Source organism: Uloborus diversus, unplaced genomic scaffold (assembly GCF_026930045.1).
Source record: "Uloborus diversus isolate 005 unplaced genomic scaffold, Udiv.v.3.1 scaffold_284, whole genome shotgun sequence".
NCBI classification, from domain to species: Eukaryota; Metazoa; Arthropoda; class Arachnida; order Araneae; family Uloboridae; genus Uloborus; species Uloborus diversus.
In genome coordinates, this window is record NW_026558444.1 from 120,853 (window position 1) to 141,058 (window position 20,206).

At 31.9% G+C, this 20,206-nt stretch overlaps 1 protein-coding gene across 1 annotated transcript in view; it reads left to right on the forward strand.

The window, feature by feature from the left end:
* Positions 1-894: 894 nt before the first annotated feature.
* Positions 895-20,206, forward strand: part of LOC129233245 (electroneutral sodium bicarbonate exchanger 1-like) — a gene marked incomplete at its 3' end in the record, with an annotated part of 72,240 nt that continues 52,928 nt past the window's right edge. The window contains 2 exon segments of the mRNA XM_054867298.1: positions 895-925; positions 8,429-8,683. Of these exon segments, the coding sequence (XP_054723273.1) occupies positions 895-925; positions 8,429-8,683 (286 nt within the window).

The window sequence follows — 20,206 nt, forward strand, 5'->3', positions numbered from 1 at the left end:
CAATGTAGTCGCAGGCCAGTCCGAAGGATCCACTTGAAGAAACAAAAAAGTCCCCCGGATCACACTTCAGGAACGTCCGTAATGGAAAGGCAACATTAGACAGTTCGTAGATCGGTGAACATCTCAGGTAGACACATAGGAACTCACTTCCCCGGCAATATTAATTGGCCGGACACAACACAAGTGTTTCTTCACCTGGACTCATACTAATTCCAGGACTTGGAAGATTTAGATTCACACACCACAAAAAAACCCCGCTAGCATCGCGGGGAAACCCCCCCCCCCCCCACACGTGAGCCGAACTAGGCTTCACGATCAAAAACAACAACTGGGGATCGTTGAGAGAAGAGAGACTGCCGTCGCGAGTGCTGCCACTCACCACATTATATATGTTTCATCAGCCAATGAGATTCCATGTCTCGATGACGTCACCACACTAACTTCTACTTCAACCATCACTCATTTGTTTATTCCACTGCCGCGAATATTCGTACTCCTCTCCATAGCACGTGCGGTCAACAAGTGGAATTAATTCGAATCAATCAGGTGACAACTCAACTTTTTCTGAATCGACACATTGAGACATGCAATCTTCGATGGTTTCAGTAAACAGTCGCCATTGATTATGGCGTGGGGGAATTGTCGATTGAAGTGTCAGCACCAACTAGTTGACTAGTTCTACTTTTACCAGACTGGGCTTAAAGTAGGTACATTTAACTTTAAATTATTTTCTTTAAATTATCGGCTGTGGACCGAGAAAAAAATAAAATAATATTTGATGCCAACAGCATAGGCCAGCAATGCGCGGCAGTCGACTGCGCAACTCTCCCACTACAACCTCACTCGTTTTCGGGCATCCGACGCCATTACCAGTTTATCCAGCGACACATAAACATGGCTACCATGATAGAATCTCCCGCCAAGTGTGAGATTCACCGTAGAATGAAACGAGTATATACGGTGAAAGATTTATGAGTGACAGTACAGTGCGTGATTGGTGTAGGACAGCGGTTCCCAACCTTTTTCTCTTTGCGAACCCCTTGGAACAGGCAAAATAGTTCGCGAACCCCCCTGATGTTGAAATCAGTAACATGTAAGAAACAATAAAAAAACAGCATGTTTGCTTTCCATTTTTTGCAGCATTTGATTGCAATAAACAAAAATATAATTGTAAAATATCATTAAGTGCAAACATTAATAAAAAGTTAAAAGTACATCTACAAGAAAAATTATAAACAAGAAGTTTTATAAACCATTTTTTTAAAGCATACTTTAAATTGGGGAAAAAATCCTTAATGCGATATTTGTGGCTGTTTGACGGAACAAAGAAACTGAAAGTTTGGTTCAATGTCTGACAGTTTGAGTCTTAAATCAGGTTCTGCATTCAATCTGCTTCGGTATTTATCTTTGAGATAAGTATAGGAGGAAAATCCTTTCTCGCACACATATGTTGTACAAAATGGTAATAAACTTCGAATTGCTTTTTTGGACAAAACGGTATAGTCATTTCTTACACTGAGCCAGAAGTCAATTGACGAGAGCTCTTTAAAGGTAGTTTTCAATGAATTATCACAGGATAACTCGATGAGCATTTCCTTTTCAGGTAATGTCAGGGTGTTCTCTAAGCATGGATTTCCTTCAGAAGGATTGCGTATCCAGTTGTTTGAGAGAGGGACGTTACGCCTATTAGGAAAATACTCGTCAAAAGTTAGTTCAAGATGTTGCAGATGTTCACATACATTTCTTTTAACGCTTTCATCAAGTTTCATTGAGTTTTCTGATAAAAAACTACTAAGAGAAGTGAAACAAGAAAACTCACCCATTTCCAGGCATCGGATCCAGAAATTCAATTTTTTTACCATAGCTTCAATTTTATCATATACAACGAAAATATTAACAACTGCACCTTGCAAGGATAGATTTAATTCATTTAATTTTGAAAAGATGTCAGCTAAATATGCAAGCCTTTGCATCCAAAGAGGATCAAATATGCAAGTGGACAAGTGAAATGGATGATCAACAAAAAATGCTTGGACTTCTGACTTCAATTCGAATAAGCGTGTCAAAATTTTGCCACGGGAAAGCCATCTAACTTCTGTGTGAAGAAGTAAAGTAACATGAAGGCTTCGCAATTCCTCACAAAGCGCGTGAAATAGACGGCAGTTTGTGGCACGTGATTTTATGAAATTTACAATTTTTACCGCATCATTCAAAGTAGCGGATAATTCTGCGGGAATACGCTTACATGCTAATGCTGGTCCATGAATGCAGCAATGAGTCCATTCAATTTTCTCGTTGATCTTCTTTACTCGCACCACAAAGCCAACAAATTTTCCTGTCATTGATTTTGCACCATCCGTGCACACACCCACACACAAAGACCAATCTATTCCATTTTCTTCAAAGTAACTGTTGACCAGTTCGAAAATTGCTTCTCCAGTTGTGTTGGTTTTCAAAGGTTTTGCAAATAGTACATCTTCTTTAATTGTATCGTTAAAAATATACCTAACATAGACAAGTAATATTGCAGCGTTTGCTACATCAGTCGACTCATCAAGCTGGATCGCAAAATTATTCTCTTTTATTCTATTCACAAGTTCTTTCTCCACATTACTTGCCAAATCAGTAATTCTGCGTGATACTGTGTTGTTTGATAGCGGAACCAGGTCAATTTTTTTTTTGCTGACTTTTCTCCCAGCATACACTTAGCAATATCTTTAGCACACGGTCCAATTAAATTTTCTGCAATTGTATGTGACTGTCCAGATTTTGCAATTCTATAACTGACTCGATATGAAGCTTCAAGGGCCATTTTACTATCTTCGTTGGATTCTAACAGGAACGTAGAGACGCTACACTTTTTATTATATTCCAATTTTCTTTTAAAATATTCGATAGGTTTGTCCTTGTGTGTCGGATGCTTTGTTTCGAGGTGTCTTCTCAGAAGTGACGGTTTCAAACTGCTGTTCGCTAGAACTTCGTTGCAGAGAAGACAAAGCGGTCTAGGTTCAGACTCTTCTCCAGTAAAAAAAAAGCCCATTTGTAAATAGTCACTGTCATATTTTCGCTTTTTTCCTTTTTTCTCCCCTAGTTCACTTTTCTGTTTAGTCGGGGGGACGCGGCAGTTCATTACAGCTATCTATTTCAATATCCTGTGTTGATTCGAAAGTTACTGCTGATGTTGAGGGTTGATCGATTGACTGCTTGTCCATTTGTCGCTCAACCAAACTACCAGTTTTCAACCATCGAGCCATAACAGCAGAAAGTTATTAAATCATAAAAATTACCAACACGATTATAACTTCACAAACAGAGTAGCAAGTTCACGTAGCAAAACCAATTGCAAACAAAATCACTTGTTTTCAAGCATCTCTAAAGTATCTCTAAATACGTCTGTTAACAACTATTTCCCCAGAACTATGAGCATGCTGATGTTATATATTTTTGAAAACGAACAGATGGGTAAAATCCAGTAATAAATTTTAAGTTTGGAGCCTTTTGCTGTCATGTCTGCTATTCGATGACTGAATTCGACGGAAATTCCCGAGTTATATTTCAACTAGATTAGAAATAATACCCCTATGATGCATTGCAGGGGCGCCGACTTGCAAAAATCATTGGGGGGGGCTGGCCCAGTCATCACCGGGGGTTTAGGGGGTTATGTAATCCCATGGAGGTTCCCCCCCCCCCAAATAAAGGTCGATTGTTGTGCCTTGAAAATGCCAATTTACATATTTTCTGGTGTGTATAATTTAAAAACAAACAGTATGTGGCATGGCGTTTTCAAAGTAAAACAATCCAAAAATTGGTATACAAATTTTTCTGGTTCAACTAGATCATGTCACTTGTCTTAGTAAGAGACATTTTTTTGTTCTATTTTATGGGGAGTCATGCAGTGCATGGTCAGCTAGGCATGGAAAAGGTAAGGCGCTTGACTTGCATTGAAGGGCACTGCCAGAGACGCCGACTTAAAAAATATCGGGGGAAAGGGGGCATGCCGCAGGAAATTTTCTAAATTTGAGATGAAAAATAGTGAGTTTTAAAGTTTTTTTAAAATCATATAATTAACATTAGAACCTCGAAAACTCGACAAGCCCGACACATATTTTTTGGCTTCGAAAAACGGAAGAAATAAATACAAACACACACAGTATTTTTGTAAAAAGGAAATTTAATTTACGCATGCTTTTTAAGACCAGTTGTTTTTACATTAGTGATATCGGCTAACATATTCAAGTATAAACGCAGTCTCTCAATGTCTAGGTCATTTTTGAAAAACTCAGTTGATTTTTCAAAATGTTCTCTTCTCTTTCACCTCTTGTTTAATAAAAGCAAGCACTCTTGTTCAACTGCAATGACCTGTGTGCGTCCAGTTGATGTAAATCGCCCAATAATGCAAAATTGCACCATTTTACAAACCTCAATGTATATTGCCTTGTAGTACAGTCAACTCCCGTCTTACGCGAGGGATGCATTCCAAGACCTCTTGCGTGGGGTTGAATTTTCGCGTTGTGGAAAAGGGTATGTGTAAATTTTTTTATAAACGTACCCAATTATTTTAGACACTTGTAAACACCCCCTCAAACTGTTAAAAACCATCTCTTAACTAACTGTACATTACTGTCTCTTACATAAAGAACTGAATGTTTACTTGTATTTAAAAAAAACGTTTTATTCAACATAAAATACTGCTACTATGTACAAAATCAATGATTAATGGGAAAGAAAGAAAAAATAAACCGGTATACGGTAGACACAGTATATAGTAAAAAAGCAAATGCATCTTTAGTTGTACTGTACAGTCGATCAATTAATGATATTCGTACACAATACATGAGCAGTTTCCATTTTCATAAATGTTTGCAAGACACTAGTCGGTGAATTTTTACGGATTTCCTTTTCTTGACTTGTAATTGTATGTACGGAAGAATCACTCATACCTAATTCTCGTGCTACCTTCAACGCATTTTTTAGTTGACCATCAGCTTTTCAAGAAGCTCTAGCTTTTCTTTAATTGTCATGAAACTTTCTCTTTTTATCTTCACAAACTTTAGATGAAACAGCGCTCTTAGGTGTCATTATATTTCATTAACTTTCGCATTTAAAATGAAAAGGGAACTTCTACTCTCAGCGATGCTAAAAGGATAAAGATCCATTCATGAAAAAAAATTTTTTAGTAGCCAATAACAAAGCTGATACGAACACACCACGATTCCCTTCTGAGAATTTTCGTGTTGCGGTGAGGAATTCGCGTTAGGTCTGAATACTGGAGAAAAAATCGTGTTATAGCTATTTCGCATAAGTAGCGCGAGTCAAATATTTTCCTTTGGGATTTTGAAAGTGTGCGGTAAGCTGCCTTCATTGTTTTCATACTTCTTTGGTACACGTCGATTCCGAGGAAGGGAAGGATCATCATTTTGTGAAGGTTTTCTTTTAAACACGATTCCCAAAAGTATTCAAAACTATCACGCCTCCCATTTTATATACAAATCAAACTCTCATATATATATTTTTCCAGATCAGCAACACTTAGGTGAGCACGCCGCAGCGCTGCCCACCGGCAACAGCCTTGACCCGTAAGTTCGCGCACTGGGACAAATTTTTACAGTACTCGCAGCACTGTAACACTATCATCATCCGCACCACTCATTTTCAGTTAACCTGCTTACACAACCGTAATAATTATTTGTTTTAACTCATTACTGAATATATTTTACAAGGTAAACTATCTTCAAACAAGGAAAATAAAAGATAAATTTATGAGTTTAGAAAGCATAATGTAACTTATAATTTTCTTGATTTATTGGGGGGGCTCTGCCCCCTCAAAAATATTTTTGAGGGGGCTCGGGCCCCCTCAAGCCCCATGGAGTCGGCGCCACTGGAGAATAAGAGTGTATTGGAATGTTCTCTCTTAACTGGCGGTAGCTAAGAAAGATCACCTTCATTCGTTATTTGATGTTTGTACCTTTCTGACACTGAAATTTACTTAAATTTTAGTGTTGTATAAATTTTAATATGTGTGATAGTACATTGCGAATTACATCAAAACCATTTGAAGATCATGTCAAAAACAGTGAATGCTAATTTACTTGTATGTTGGATGTATAACTGTTTTTAATAACCTTGGATATATCACGCTTTTCTTTGTCCCCCGAAAAGCGTGATGTAACGAGGGGTTACTGTATAAACACATGTGCATGAAAATGATAAACATGACTTGTTAGACACCCATATTTTTTGACAATTTTGGTTAGAATTGAATAAATAATTCAAAACAAGTAACAATTATTAATTTAGAAAAATTGTGTTATACAGTGTAGTCAGTTCAAGTAAGCGTCATAACTCTTCTGCATGTCTATACTTATTTTCAGTTTTGGAACTTTTTTCATGGAGAAGAAGTATTTTTTTTTCCCTCCCTTTTTTTTTTTTTTTTTTGAGTATGAAGTATCATTTTCATTTATTTACTGAAAAACTAAATTTTAGACACATACTCCCTTGCACAAGAATAAATAAAATAAAATATCTTGGTAATTTTTTCAGCTTCCACCCCTGGAACAACATCAAACTCTCTATATCAACTGATGCATGACAACAAAAAGCAGTGCCGAATTTAACTCCACGTCGCCCTTAGGCAGATCTAAAATCTGCCGCACCTCCCTTTCAAAAAAAGATACAAAATTTCTGTGATTAAAAAAACGCAAAAAATAGTGTCCCCAAAATTTAAACTATCAGGTTTATGAAGAAATGATGGCATTTATATTCAGGGGTGTCCCAATGGAAAGTCACTGTGACCTCCCGAAAATTTCCATTTTTGGAAAATTTGGAGACCAAGTTGCAACATTGAATTTTTTTTTTCTGTTTAAAAATTTTTAAAATTGTTTTTTAATGATGCTTAACATTCTTTGCCATTAGGTGTTATGAATGTATGATATTCGTGCATGCTCATATTTTATCATTTGGCAAATTGAGAATTGTTTTCATCTATGAATCAACGATTTAAATCATTTCCTTCGTGTTATTACATTCAGTCACTTTACATTTCTTACCACTTCTCATTGTTCGATGGTATTTGACTTGTAAATTGTTACTGGAATACATTCCAAAAAGTCCAAAGATTTTGCTTTTGAAAACTGCCCATTTGAAAAAGATGTATCATTTATTAAAAATCTTTTGAAGACTCCTTTTTGTTCATCGGTTTTTAACTAAGATCATGTTTTCTTCATTTAAAATCATTCAGCCTTTTTCTCTCGTCACTCATTTTCATTTGCGGCCCAGACTTAATACTATTAACAGATAAGTGTTTTAATATTATAATGTAGAAGAGAAAATACACGTCAATCACTGAAGAAACCATAATTGAATAAACTTTATTATGGCACTAAAAATCTTAGTCAAACTCCAATCTTGTTTCAGCTTCTCGCCAAATGCAATGACACTTGCTTTTCTTCAATCGACACCGCTTTTCGAATTCACATTTATTATTTTACACACATCTATTACCATGCTTGAAAGATATTTCATTTTCATAAGATGATTGAAAGTAAACAACATTAAATTAGAACAAAATGATGTCACAATGGAAAATGAAAGAATGCTATTAGTTCACTTCAAGAGTAATAACTTAAAAAATAGAAAATAAATACATGATTAAAGCAAAATTTTCCACCCATGAAAATTTTGCCACCCTAGGCAGCTGCCTACTCTGCATATTGGGAAATTGTGCCATGACAAATTGGTGGCTTTTATTGTCAAATGTTGACAGCCTATTAAAAGTGATTTGTTCGAACTTAGTACCATTTATCGCTCTATGCCATTTATCTTGGCTACAACTCAAAAGCAGTTGTAAATGCATGACCCCATGCGTATGAGCTAATGATTAATAATTTAATAATAATACATAAGTGAAAAAATTAAAACGGGAAATCCTAAAAATGGCAAGGCCATGATGACCCAATAAAGACTAAAATTTGGCAGTTGAACCATCACTTTTCAAAATATCTTCTTTCTTTTCTGCTCTTTGGCTTTTAACTGATGTTCTAATAATCTTTTTATTGAGGGGTGGAAATTTAGGAAAATATGACACTAGTCCAATGGACCAGGAACTGCAAAATTTCTTTGGTTTGTGCTAACTTTTAGTGTTTCAGTCTCAGGTACGCTGTGGATTTTTTTAAAATTTATCTTTTGCAAAGAAAATCAAAATGTTGCAAATAAAAGCAAACTTTCCATAGATTAAAAAAAAAAAACTTATGTTTACTATTTTTGGAAAGAATTAAATTTACTGGTACCATGGACCACTACATTTATATTATGCTGGTTCAATAGATGTTTTTGTGATCCCGGGCCAGCAGACTACTGTTAATTTCAAGCCCTGCTTTTATCCATCGTTTCATTTTCATTCACTACTCTCCTCAGTGTATTAACTTAATAGATTTCCATTTTACCATAAATTTATGTGCATGCTTTGTTTTCATATTGCTGGCAGATCTTGTCTTGGAAAATATTGTCAATGCTGGTCATTTGCAATTGGAAGCCCGAGATAGGATAAAAGAAGCCCTTCTTCGCAGGCATCGTCATCAACATGAGCGAAGGCATGACAAAGTGGACAAAGGCTCTCGGTTACCCCTTATTCGATCCCTTGCTGATATTGGACGGAATTCTAGCAAGAGCATGTTTGGTTCTAGTAGTAAGTATGACTTTGAAAATTGTTGCCAGTTACGTGTTTTTATCTGAGAAATACGTTTTTATTATGTGTTTTGAAAGCCTTAAGATTTTTATTTTGGTTATAAATAACAGAAAAATTTTGTAGAATAAAAAGGTGTCAAACTTCAAAATGCAAGGATGTAATTCTGTTCTGAAAGGTAACAAATAATGCCCAACTATTTTTTTTTTCTGCAATTTAATTTACTTTTATAAAATGTGATTTCCTTTAAACTAAATTTTTAAATTTGTACCCTTTAAATTCATATCAAACATTCATCGCTGATATAAAATGAACTTTTTAAAAATGTATCATACAGCCTTGAAATTCAACTTTAATACTGGGCCCACGCTAGGGATTTGAAATTACTGGCCAACAAATTAGCAAGATTTTGAAAATATTACCCAAATTCCAAGTTTTAGCCAGACTTTATTTTGATAAATATTAACTTGGAATTTTTATTTAATTTTTTTTGTTCTTAAAAAATTTCAATAAGAAAGCAAGTAGGATCATTTCACATCAAATCGCCTAAATTAAATAGTCGGGCGTGTCATCATGCCTCCGATTTTCTCTGTTATTTTTTTACAAATAAGTATCTATGAGATAAACTCAAATTATTTTTTTTAGATTTTTTGAATGAAAATTACATTTTGGAGATTTTTTTTTTCAAAAATTTGATTTTTGATAATTTTTCGGAGTCGCAGTTTTGGCATGAATTTAGAAAGTCTCTCTAATTTCTTTATTTTTCAGCCAATTAAGCTGAATTTGGTATCAATTTCAAGCTAATACTTTTCGCTTTCAGTGTGAACGATAGAAAGTATTCTGTGAATAGTTGGGTTTTGCCACTCTTTATCTTAAGTCGGTTTTTATGCTTTTTCATTTGGGAGATTAAATAAGTCATTTCTTCTTGAGTACCTACTATGATCTGCATCATTTTTTTTAGCATATTTAAATCACTCTCTTGCTATGTAGAAAAAAGTAGAAGGGTGTTTTTTGTTGTTTTGAAATTAAAAAATAAAGTGCGTTTTGCTGAAAATACAAGTTTTCTATTGCTTTAAATCCTTTTTAAGCCTAAAAATGCCCAAAAACTTTTCAGAATAATTAATATTGGACTGTCAAAAGATAAAAATTGATTTGTATCAATAGTTAATCACTAAAAAGTTGTTTACTTTTGAAAAGAGTTGTGCAAAAACCTCAGTTTCAAGGTTCACAAAAAAAAAAAACAACTTATGATTGAAAGTGTACTAAATATTTAAAAATAATAATTTGAAGAATAGTGTAGAAAATACTTTTAATGACATTATTTTGCTTTTTTTTTCGACATTAAAAAAAAAATTTACTATTGAAAAGTTTTCATAGCGTAACCTTGTTTGGATTACGTTACACCTGACAATAATCTTCCACACTTACAATACTCATGCAGCGTAATTCTAGATTTCTCTGAAGAAGATTATTTTTGCTGATTGAAGTCTATTTTAAAATCTTTTTGAAACTTATTGATAGAAACTTTGATTTTTTCACCTTTTGATACAAAGGAAATAGTAAATTTTTTAATTAAATACAGTCTGCACAAGCACGCCTTTCATGTCACATTCAAGAATTGTCAAAAGCTATGTGTCGATTCACTTTCAAAGGGAAAGAAGAATGATGCATATTGCGTGAGTGTTTTAAGAGTGGCAGATCACTGTCAGGTGTTATGTAATCCAAACAAGTTTACGCTATAAAAACTTTTCAATAGTAATTATTCTTTTTTTTACATCTCTTAATGTTGAAAAAAATGCAAAATAATGCCATTAGAAATATTTTTTACACTATTCTTTAATTTATTATTCTCTTAATATTTAGTACACTTTCAATCAAAAGTTTTTTTTTTCTAAACTCTGAAACAAAGGTTTTTCACAATTCTTTTCCGAATTGAACAACTTCTTAGCGATTAACTATTGATACAAATCAATTTTTATCCTTTGATTTGTATCAATAGTCCAGTATTGATTATTCTCAAAAGTTTTTGGCCTTTTTTAAACTTTAAAGGGATTTAAAGCAATAGATTCTGCAAAACACTTTATTTTTGTATTTCGAAACCACAAAAAACACCCTACTATTTTTTTTTACATAGCAAGAGAATGATTTAAATATGCTGAAAAAAAATTTGATGCAGATCATAGTACAGTAGTGTGCGAATTAATGTGAACACAAATGAAAAAACGCATTTATCATTTATATATTTCTTTAATCAAAAAAATATTACATATTTATTATTTTAATATGAAATGTGTCCTCCCTTGACCTTAACCATATCTTGAACACATTTTGGCATGGAATAACAAGTTTCTTACAGTTTTCTGATATTTGCTGATCTCGAAATCATATCTGGATAACAGCTTCTATCAATTTTGTTTGTGAGGTGCAATCAATTTTGCAAAGTCGGCTTTCACTATAGCCCACAAATTTTCTATAGGATTAATAGCCGGTGAATTTCCTGGCCATTCTAGGCATGAAATTTTTTTTTCTTTCAAAAATTTCCGCATGATCTTGGACACATGACACGGAGCAGAGTCTTGCTGAAAAATTGCTTTATTGCTTACATCAACTTTTTGTAGTTCCACTTTCAATCTCTGGTCTAACAAGTCTCTATATTTTTGGGAATTCATCATACCTTTGATTGGCACAAGGCATCCGGTACCTTTATAAGAAAAACAGCCACAAAACATCTCCTTTGACGGATATTTAACTGTTTGATCAACATGTGCCGCTGTGAGTTTTTCGTTGACATTTCTGACGTAACGAGATCGTTGCCCTTGTACCAAAAAATTGCCCTCATCTGAAAATAAAACTTTCCTCCAGTCATCAACAGTCCAGCTAACATTTTTTTGCCCAAGCAAATCGCTTTTTCATCATAGCAGCTGTCAGTAACTGCTGGGTCATTCCACGTCAAATCAACCACAAAAATGGGATTTTAACAGCCACCGTCTCGGAATTTGATCAAACTTGGTATACTTCATCCCTTTATGGTTACAAAGCAACCCCCTAATTTTTTTTCTTTAAGTATCAATGCGTTTTAATTTTATAGCCTTTTGAAATTTGGCGATTTTACATTTTTTGTCATTTTTGAGACACTCAAACTGAGATGTTGTTGTTTATGAAAAAAATTATTTCTTGGTAACTAATGCTATTATCTTTTTGAATTTTTTTACACAAAATAGAAAGACTTTGAACATATTGATAAAAAATATTTTACTAATCTTAGTTTGCACAAAATTTTTTTAAAAAATTAGAAAATTGAAAATTTTGAATTTTGTTTTCAAAAAAAGGTGTTGCCAAAAATCTGAATTTCAACAAAAGGGTCAGCTTTAAAAATCATTATTTTTTAAAAAAATGATCATGAATATGTACTCTAACTTATGCAATGAAAAGCATTAGGGGACTTTAAGGGATTCTGCCCCCCTCCCCTCCCTACATTCTGGAAAAAAAGTGTAAAACATCATACAATCTCTTCCATATTCTTAAAAACAGAATTGTCAACAATTATGGCAAAAATTCAAATATACAGTGTGTTGAATATGAAACTCAAACATAAAAAAAATAATATTTAAGTTTCTATTTTATTTGAAATAGTTTAAAATTTGTCAAATCAACCACAAAAATGAGATTTTAACACCTACCATCTAGATTTTGATGAAACTTGGTATACTTCCTTATTTTGTAGTTAAAAGCAACCCCTTAGTTTCTTTTGTTTCAATATCGATGTATTTTAATTTTATAGACTTCTGAAATTTTTCGATTCTGAATTTTTTTATCATTTTCAAAGGCACTAACTGTGCTGTTGTTCAGCTAAGAAAAAAAAGGTTTCTCAGCAACTAATGATATTACCTTTTTGAAAATTTTCATAAAAAATGTTAAGACTTTGAATATTTTATAAAAAATATTATAATAATCTTAGTTTATGCAAAGAATATTTTAAAATCAGAAAGTTAAACATTTTGATTTTTTTTTTGTCAAAAAAAAAAACATTGTTGAAATTCTAAATTTTTAACATCAGGGTTAGTTTTAAAAATCATGATTTAAAGAAAAAATGATCATGAGTATGTGCCCTATCTTTTCCTATAAAAAAAGTTATGGGTCTTTTAGGGATTCTGTCCCCTCTCCCCTAGAAACAATGTAAGCATCATGGAGAAAAGGTCCATGTCTTTGAAATAAGAGTTCCCAGCAATTATTTAAAAAATTTAAATATAAAGTGTGTTAAATATTGAACTCAAACATATAAATTTAATATTAAAGCAATTTTTTTATTTGAAATAGTTAAAAATTGTTTAAAATATAGGCATTCTGAAAATAAGATATCATGAAATTAAAAAGTTGCAGTAACAATATCTGCATACAGATTACTGCATTTTAGTCCAGACAAGTTAAAACAAAAGTAAAGTCTTAACAACAATTCATAATCATGCAGTTACTAGTACTTTCAGGATCCGCTGCCCCCCCCCCCCTTACGTTTGAGAAAAATTGCTATTGTGGAACTGTTTTTCCATTATAGTTTTACTGCTGTACAACGACAAATTCATCCTTTTAATTTCTTCAAATTGCATTTAACACCCCTTGAAAATTAATGGCCTAATTATTTAGTAATAATATGTTCTAAATAAAGTAAATTACCTTTCCCCCTCCTCTACAGCAAATGAAGAAATAAATTAGTATTTATGCACCTCTCATATTCAATGGATTTTTATATTTTTTAATTACAATTGGAAAATAAATGATTATTTGCATGGATTTTTTTTTTATCCAGATCCCCCCCCCCCCCCAGCTTAATGACATAACTCGCAACTTTTCCTCAACTTACTGGGGTTCCAAAATTTTAATTCCTAAAACTTTTCTGTCTGTATCACTTATACTTATTAATGCTTTACATTCACATTATGAAAATTAATTCCAGTAAATGAATTTTCTATTCTTTTTGTTTTCTTTCTTTGAAAAAACATAATAAAATCAATAATAGATTTGAATATCTTGTGGGGAATGAATACATAATTGTTGAAAAGAGATAAAAACTTCTTGTTAGTCAGGTCTGCTAAAAAAAAAAAAAAGTCCTACTCACACTTGTTTAGAAAATAAGTAATGGTGCCTTCTTTCTCTACAGGCGGGGAACCCTTCTACTCCCCGGAGGGGGGCAGCAATCCCCTCTCATGGGGGTACATTTTATCCTACCCTATCAGAATTGCACTAACAGCACAGTGGTTGCTGACTCCCCTGGATAAAAGATAGAATTATCTGAAAGAACTTTTCTAAAATTTTGAGAAAAGGTCAATATGAAAGAATGAATTGAACTAGAATAGCAATAGGATGTTAATTTATAGGGGTTCTAGCAAAATGTGTGTCAAGTTAGAAAGGTTTTTGGCCATTGAAGTTAGCATTGGGCAGACCCTAAGAAAAATAAATGTCGAGTTACTTGGATTATCAGTGTGTCCAGTTACTGAAGTTTCACTGTATTTAAACTGGAATATATATAATGTTTATAAATCATTTGTAGGAAATAAAAAGTGGCTTAAAAGAACATACTGCCCTTGATAAAACTAATGCAGCAGTTGAAAGAGGAATCAAGAAAAAGAAAGTGTATTTTAAATAAAAAGCATTTACTAATCTCACAGTTATAATATAAACAACTAACTATAAAAGTAAACCATACAGCTTGCTGATCAGCTGTCATCTAATACCAGCTGTTCCTTTTTGGGAGCTAGTAAAGCAACCATAAAGTTAGGAAGGCAACAGGCAAGTATATTAAAAAGAAAACAAAACATCTGAAAAAATTACTAGTGAAGTGTAAAATAAAAATACCTGTCATTTGTACAAATGCGAGGTTATTAGGATCCATTTATGATCATAGAAACACTCAAGATAACAAAACACACTTTTAGGGTCAAATGAGAGTGTTGCAAAATCTTAATTATAAACATTTTGAGCAATGGTAACCATTTTAAACTCATACCCAATAAATTGCTATGTTAAACCAAATCTAAGTTTCAGTTTGATATTGCATTAGATTAATGAATCAAGTTAAAAGCTCTGAGCTGGTATTTATAGGATTTTTAATACTTTGTATAAATTTGAATTAGATGAAAAGTTTTAATTTCTGTGTTGCCCTAAGTTGAACAATAATTTTTAGTATGCATAAATTGTTGTAGGAAAATTTCGAATTTCGTGATATCTTATTTTTATCGTTTATTATTAATTAATTTAATTATTTACAATTCAAAAAAATTTTGAGTATTTAAATGTTTACATTTAAGTTCAAACACCAATGTATTTCAATATTTAAATTTTTTTTAATGCAATTATTAACTTAGTTTGTAATAGTGTGATCAACTCTTTTTTTTTCATTTATCAAAATAGGGGGCAGGGCAGGGGCAGAATCCCTCAAAGTCCCCTAAAGATTTTCATTTTATATGTTAGCACACATGTTAATGATCATTAAAAATATATGTATAAATTATTTTAATTTAGACCCTCATGCCAAAATTTTAAAATTTTGACTATCATTTTTGTATTGAAAAAATTTAAAAATTTTCAGTTCGTTAATTTTTTTTAATTGCTGAATATAAATTAGATTTTTGACATATTTTTTTCTGAAACACTTGAAATCTTAATATATAATATAAAAATTTTCCAATTTTTTTTATCTTTAGTTATTGAGAAATAATTTTTTTTGCAAACAGCTGCTGTTCATTCTCAGAGAACTGTAAATGATAACTAACGCAAAATCGCAAAACTTTGAAGGGCCAAAAAATAAAAACTATTTTTAATAGAGAAGAAATACTTTAGGAGGTTACTTAGGACTATGAAAAGTAGAAGTATACAAAGTTTCATTGGAATCTGAGATGGCGGGTGTTGGGGTGTGGTTGAACTGACATGGAATGACCCTGCTTCTTTTGAGGTCTAATTGATATTCTTCCACCTTCAATAAGACGTTTTCTTACGGTTAAATCGTAAACAACTCCAGCGTGTGCTAAATCTTGCTGAAGTTCCTGGCTGGTTTTCCTAGGGTTTAATTTATTTTCCCTTATCAGAAAAGCTTCATCCCTTGATGTTTTTCTTTTTCTCCCACATTTTCCTTTTCTGTTAACCTCAATCGTCCCAGTATCTCTTTTTTACTTTAAAATTTTATTCACAGCTCCCAAACTCACATTACACTCCTTGCAATGTCTCTTTGAGTCATGGATGTGTGTTCATGCAAAGTAATGATCTTAGTTCACTTTATTGGAGCAATATCCATTTTCAAAAGCAAGTTATAATGCGTCTGTGCAGATTAACGTCACAAAAACCAATATTTTGCACACACAAAAAAAAAAAAAACACGGCATCCGTAGCGTGATATGTCGTACCACTAACTTACTGACACATTGACAAAACAAAATGGCGGCTGTGTTGACTTAAAAGTGTTACCAATTACGAGACAAAAACAAAATTGTGTAATTTTTGTCGTGTTTACATTGATTCGCACACTACTGTAGGTACTCCGGAGATATGGCTTATTTAATCTCCCAATTGAAAAAGCATAAAAACTGACTTTAAATAAAGAGTGGCAACAACCATCTATTCACAGAATACTTTCTGTAGTTCACAATGTAAGCAAAAAGTATTAACTTGAAATTGATACCAAATTCAGCTTAATTTGTTGAAAAATAAAGAAATTAGAGAGATTTTCTTAATTCATGCCAAAACAGTGACTCCAAAAAATGATCAAAAATCGAATTTTTGAAAAAATTCTTCAAAGTGTAATTTTTATTCAAAATAATAATAATAATAATAATAATTTGAGCTCATCTCATAGATATCTATTCATACAAAAGTAATGGACAAAATCGGAGATATGACGGCACATGGCATTAGGCGTTTTGACGTGAGATGACCCAGTAATAATTTTATAAAATATACTATGAAAGTGCTTATATTTTAAATATGCAGCGTATACACTTAAGTTTATTGAAAATTTATTAACAACTCACAAGACAATGAGTTCCCAATTTGGCGTTGGGTTTTTCTTGCAGATTTTCTATTAATTTTGAAAACTATAGTTTTTTTTGGTGAAAATTTTAGAGAATTTTCTGTTTTTCTAATCAGTCTCTTTCGCCAAATTTTTAGCCTAAATTTATGTCAAAATTTAGGCCCAAAATTAGTTTGGCATTTTGTTTGATTTTAACTATGTTTCGATATATGTATAATAAATACCTTTTACTGATCAGCATTTTAACTACAAGGAATTTGATTTTCAAAGTTGCAGCTTTATGTCATTTCTAACAGAAAAATTTCAACTAACAATTTACAGTGACGTTTTCCTCCTTTTTGTTCTCAAGTTTAGCAGCAGAGCATTACTAACAGGCTTCCAGTTTAAAAAATACTGCCAAAAACGGGCACTTCCCATCTGTGCTTGGAACCATTCTTGCTAAACTAGTTCATACTAATAACATTCTACTTCGGATGTTTCTGTTGGATATCATTTTAAAGATATCTTGACTCTTTTAAAAAGTTATGGTTTGTAGTAACATGAGACTTACTTCAGATTTAATGGGGCATGTTAATCATCATCGCTTGGACAAAATATACATTTGGAAAAAGATATTTACATTATGTCATTGGTGAAATAAGTGAGTTTTAATTCTTTTCCTCGGGGTTTGTTCATTTATTTCTATATATTTTTGTTTTATTGTCTGGTAAGTGTAAAGAAAAAAACTAAATTCTATAATATAACAAGGATTTAAAATAAACTTATAAATGTAAAGTATTGTTGAACATTTTAAATGCCAATTATTAATTATACAATTTATTGTGAAGATTATTTTTACCTGATTAAATCATGTGCTGTATATATTGTTATCCTTGTCGAATCTTCTAATGTAAATATTTACTTTGAAAGAAAATAATTTGATTAATATGAAAATAAATTTATTTTCAAAACACACTCTTTATACATGAAAATCGATGTAATTCTTTCTTACATCTGCATTCTGTTGTATATGTATATGCATTACAGTTCATATATATTGTGCTCCAAACATAGCCTGAAAAAATTGTAATCATGTAGATTTCTGTTTTATTTGTATTTTGTGTCAAGTAACAATGTTATTTAGTGAAACACATTGAATTTTGTGGTCCCATTCACTTTTGTTTTTGAAATTTTTGATGCATTGTCTGAACTTCAATTTCTGTGACATTGAACGAAAATTTGAACGAAAATTTGATTTTTTTGTAAAATAATTTTCTGAAAAGAAAAAAAATCACTTTCACAGTCTATTTTAATGTTTTAAATTTTGTTCTTTTATATTTTTATGCATTTTTATTTATCTTTTAAATTTACTTTTAACTAAACAGTTCAGTTTTTGGAGCTAATAAATTGCTGATAAAATGCTTTGTATTATCCCGATCTGTGTTTTATCTATTAAAAGTTAAAAAAGAAAGAAAAAGAAAGGCTTTTGTAATCCACTGTATTCTTTTTTCTGAAGTCTTTTAAATTGTAATGCTTTTAACATTTCAGTGCTGCTGTTGGCTATGTGGTGGTGTTTCCTCGGATGCATATTGCCAGCTCTCATGGTGTAATTAACTCAAAATCACCTTTTGGCATTTAAACCATAAACAGAGTTACTAATCAAATATTAATCAAAAATGCATGTTTAGTATTAGAGCATCAAATTTTCATTTTTTTGCTGTCTGCTTACTGCTATTGCATCCCTATTTTTTGTTTTGCCTTTTAGTTTAAACGTGTTTTTCTTAGTAAACTTTTGTGGGATTAAATTCAGTCTTGTAATGCTGATGCATGACTTGCATTCTGGATTTAACCTTTCAGAATAAAAGTAATAAAGGAGAAGAATCAACTTGAATCATGAAAGAGAAGAAATTATTTAACTGAAGTAAGTAATATATTTAATCAATATTTTAATGGCATAGAGTATTAGTAAAAGATATTTCATTGTACCGAAAGTTTGCAATTCCCCCTCATATTTGAAATATTTCCCTCTCTTTTTTCGTTTTCATATCTTGTCTTGATGGTCATTCCCTTGAAACCAATTTCCTGTCCCTTCTTTAAAAAGAATAAATAAAAAAAAGGGAGAAATGCAATGTTAAGGGAAACTTAGGGAAAAATCTCAGGAAACTGTTTCTGAGTCTAAAAAAAAGGGAGAAATGCAATGTTAAGGGAAACTTAGGGCAAAATCTCAGGAAACTGTTTCAACAGTTTTGTCCATAGCAATTTTGCATGTTACATAATTTACTGCAGTACAGCTCATCATTTTCACAGTACAGCAAAGCACCGTTTATATGTTTTTAAAGGGGTTGTATGAAAAAAGGATGTAAATGAAAAAAAAGTAATATAGGTATACTTTAATACATATTAAACTCTGCAGGTACCAATTTAAAAAATGTATAATTGATAAAAACATATAAAAGAGAAACTTATAAACGGTACTTCACAGTATTTTTAATGTGTGATGTAAATTCATTATTTGAATGTTCTCAAAAGCTTTGTAGAATATTGATTCTTCTGGCCAGGTATGTCACAAGCATAGATTTTTGAGAGGATGTAAATTCTTAATTTCTGAATGAAACTCTGACTTTTACCAAATGATAAAATACGAGCATGCACATTGCACATATACCTACATCTTATGACAAGAGACAGTAGGCATCATCAAAAATAAATAAATAAATAATAATAAATTAATTAATGAAAAAAAAAAACATTATTACAATACTGTGTCCAAATTTACCGAATAAGGATATTTTTTCACAGTGACCTCCCCAAAGCAAGTGCAGTGTCTCTGCTTCTGGCAGCTTGTTCTTTCAACCATCAGATTAATTACCAATATGCAATTGATTTCAACTTCCCTAAGATTTATTTACTAGTACTCAATTGAAAATGTTCTTTTATCTGAAATTTAGTCATATTTAGATAAGTAGGTTGGTGCATACAAGCTCTTAAAAATACTGTGGCTAAAATATTTTTCTTTCACTTGATGGGGTTCAAAAATAAAATCCTCTTAATATCCAAGAAGAAAATAGAGAAGAAATTGAAAATTCTAAACATATTTTACACTTTTGTCATTACCATGTCTACCGTATAGAAAAGACCTTAAATGAAACTTTTACTACTGTGCTCACATTAATCATCAGATACAAGTGAAAAAATTATTGAAGTTCTTCAAAAGATTTAAATGCAAGAAAACAAGATATGTTTTAAAAGCAATGATGAATTTTTTTTTTTTTTTTTTTTTGTAATGTTCACAATCATATGTTATTTATTAAAATACCCTCTTTTCTGTGAGTTTTCGTATCAAATTTTCCTTTCTATTTACTACGTTTGAAAATTTTGTTTGGAGTTTCTGTCAGTAGAAATGAGTACACTAAACGCTTAGTCTACTGTACTTCCAATAATTTGGTCAAAATTAACTAGGAATGAGATGCTTAAAATGAAATAAATGTTATACAGTAAATTCTGGATTATATCCTTGGAATAGGATTTCA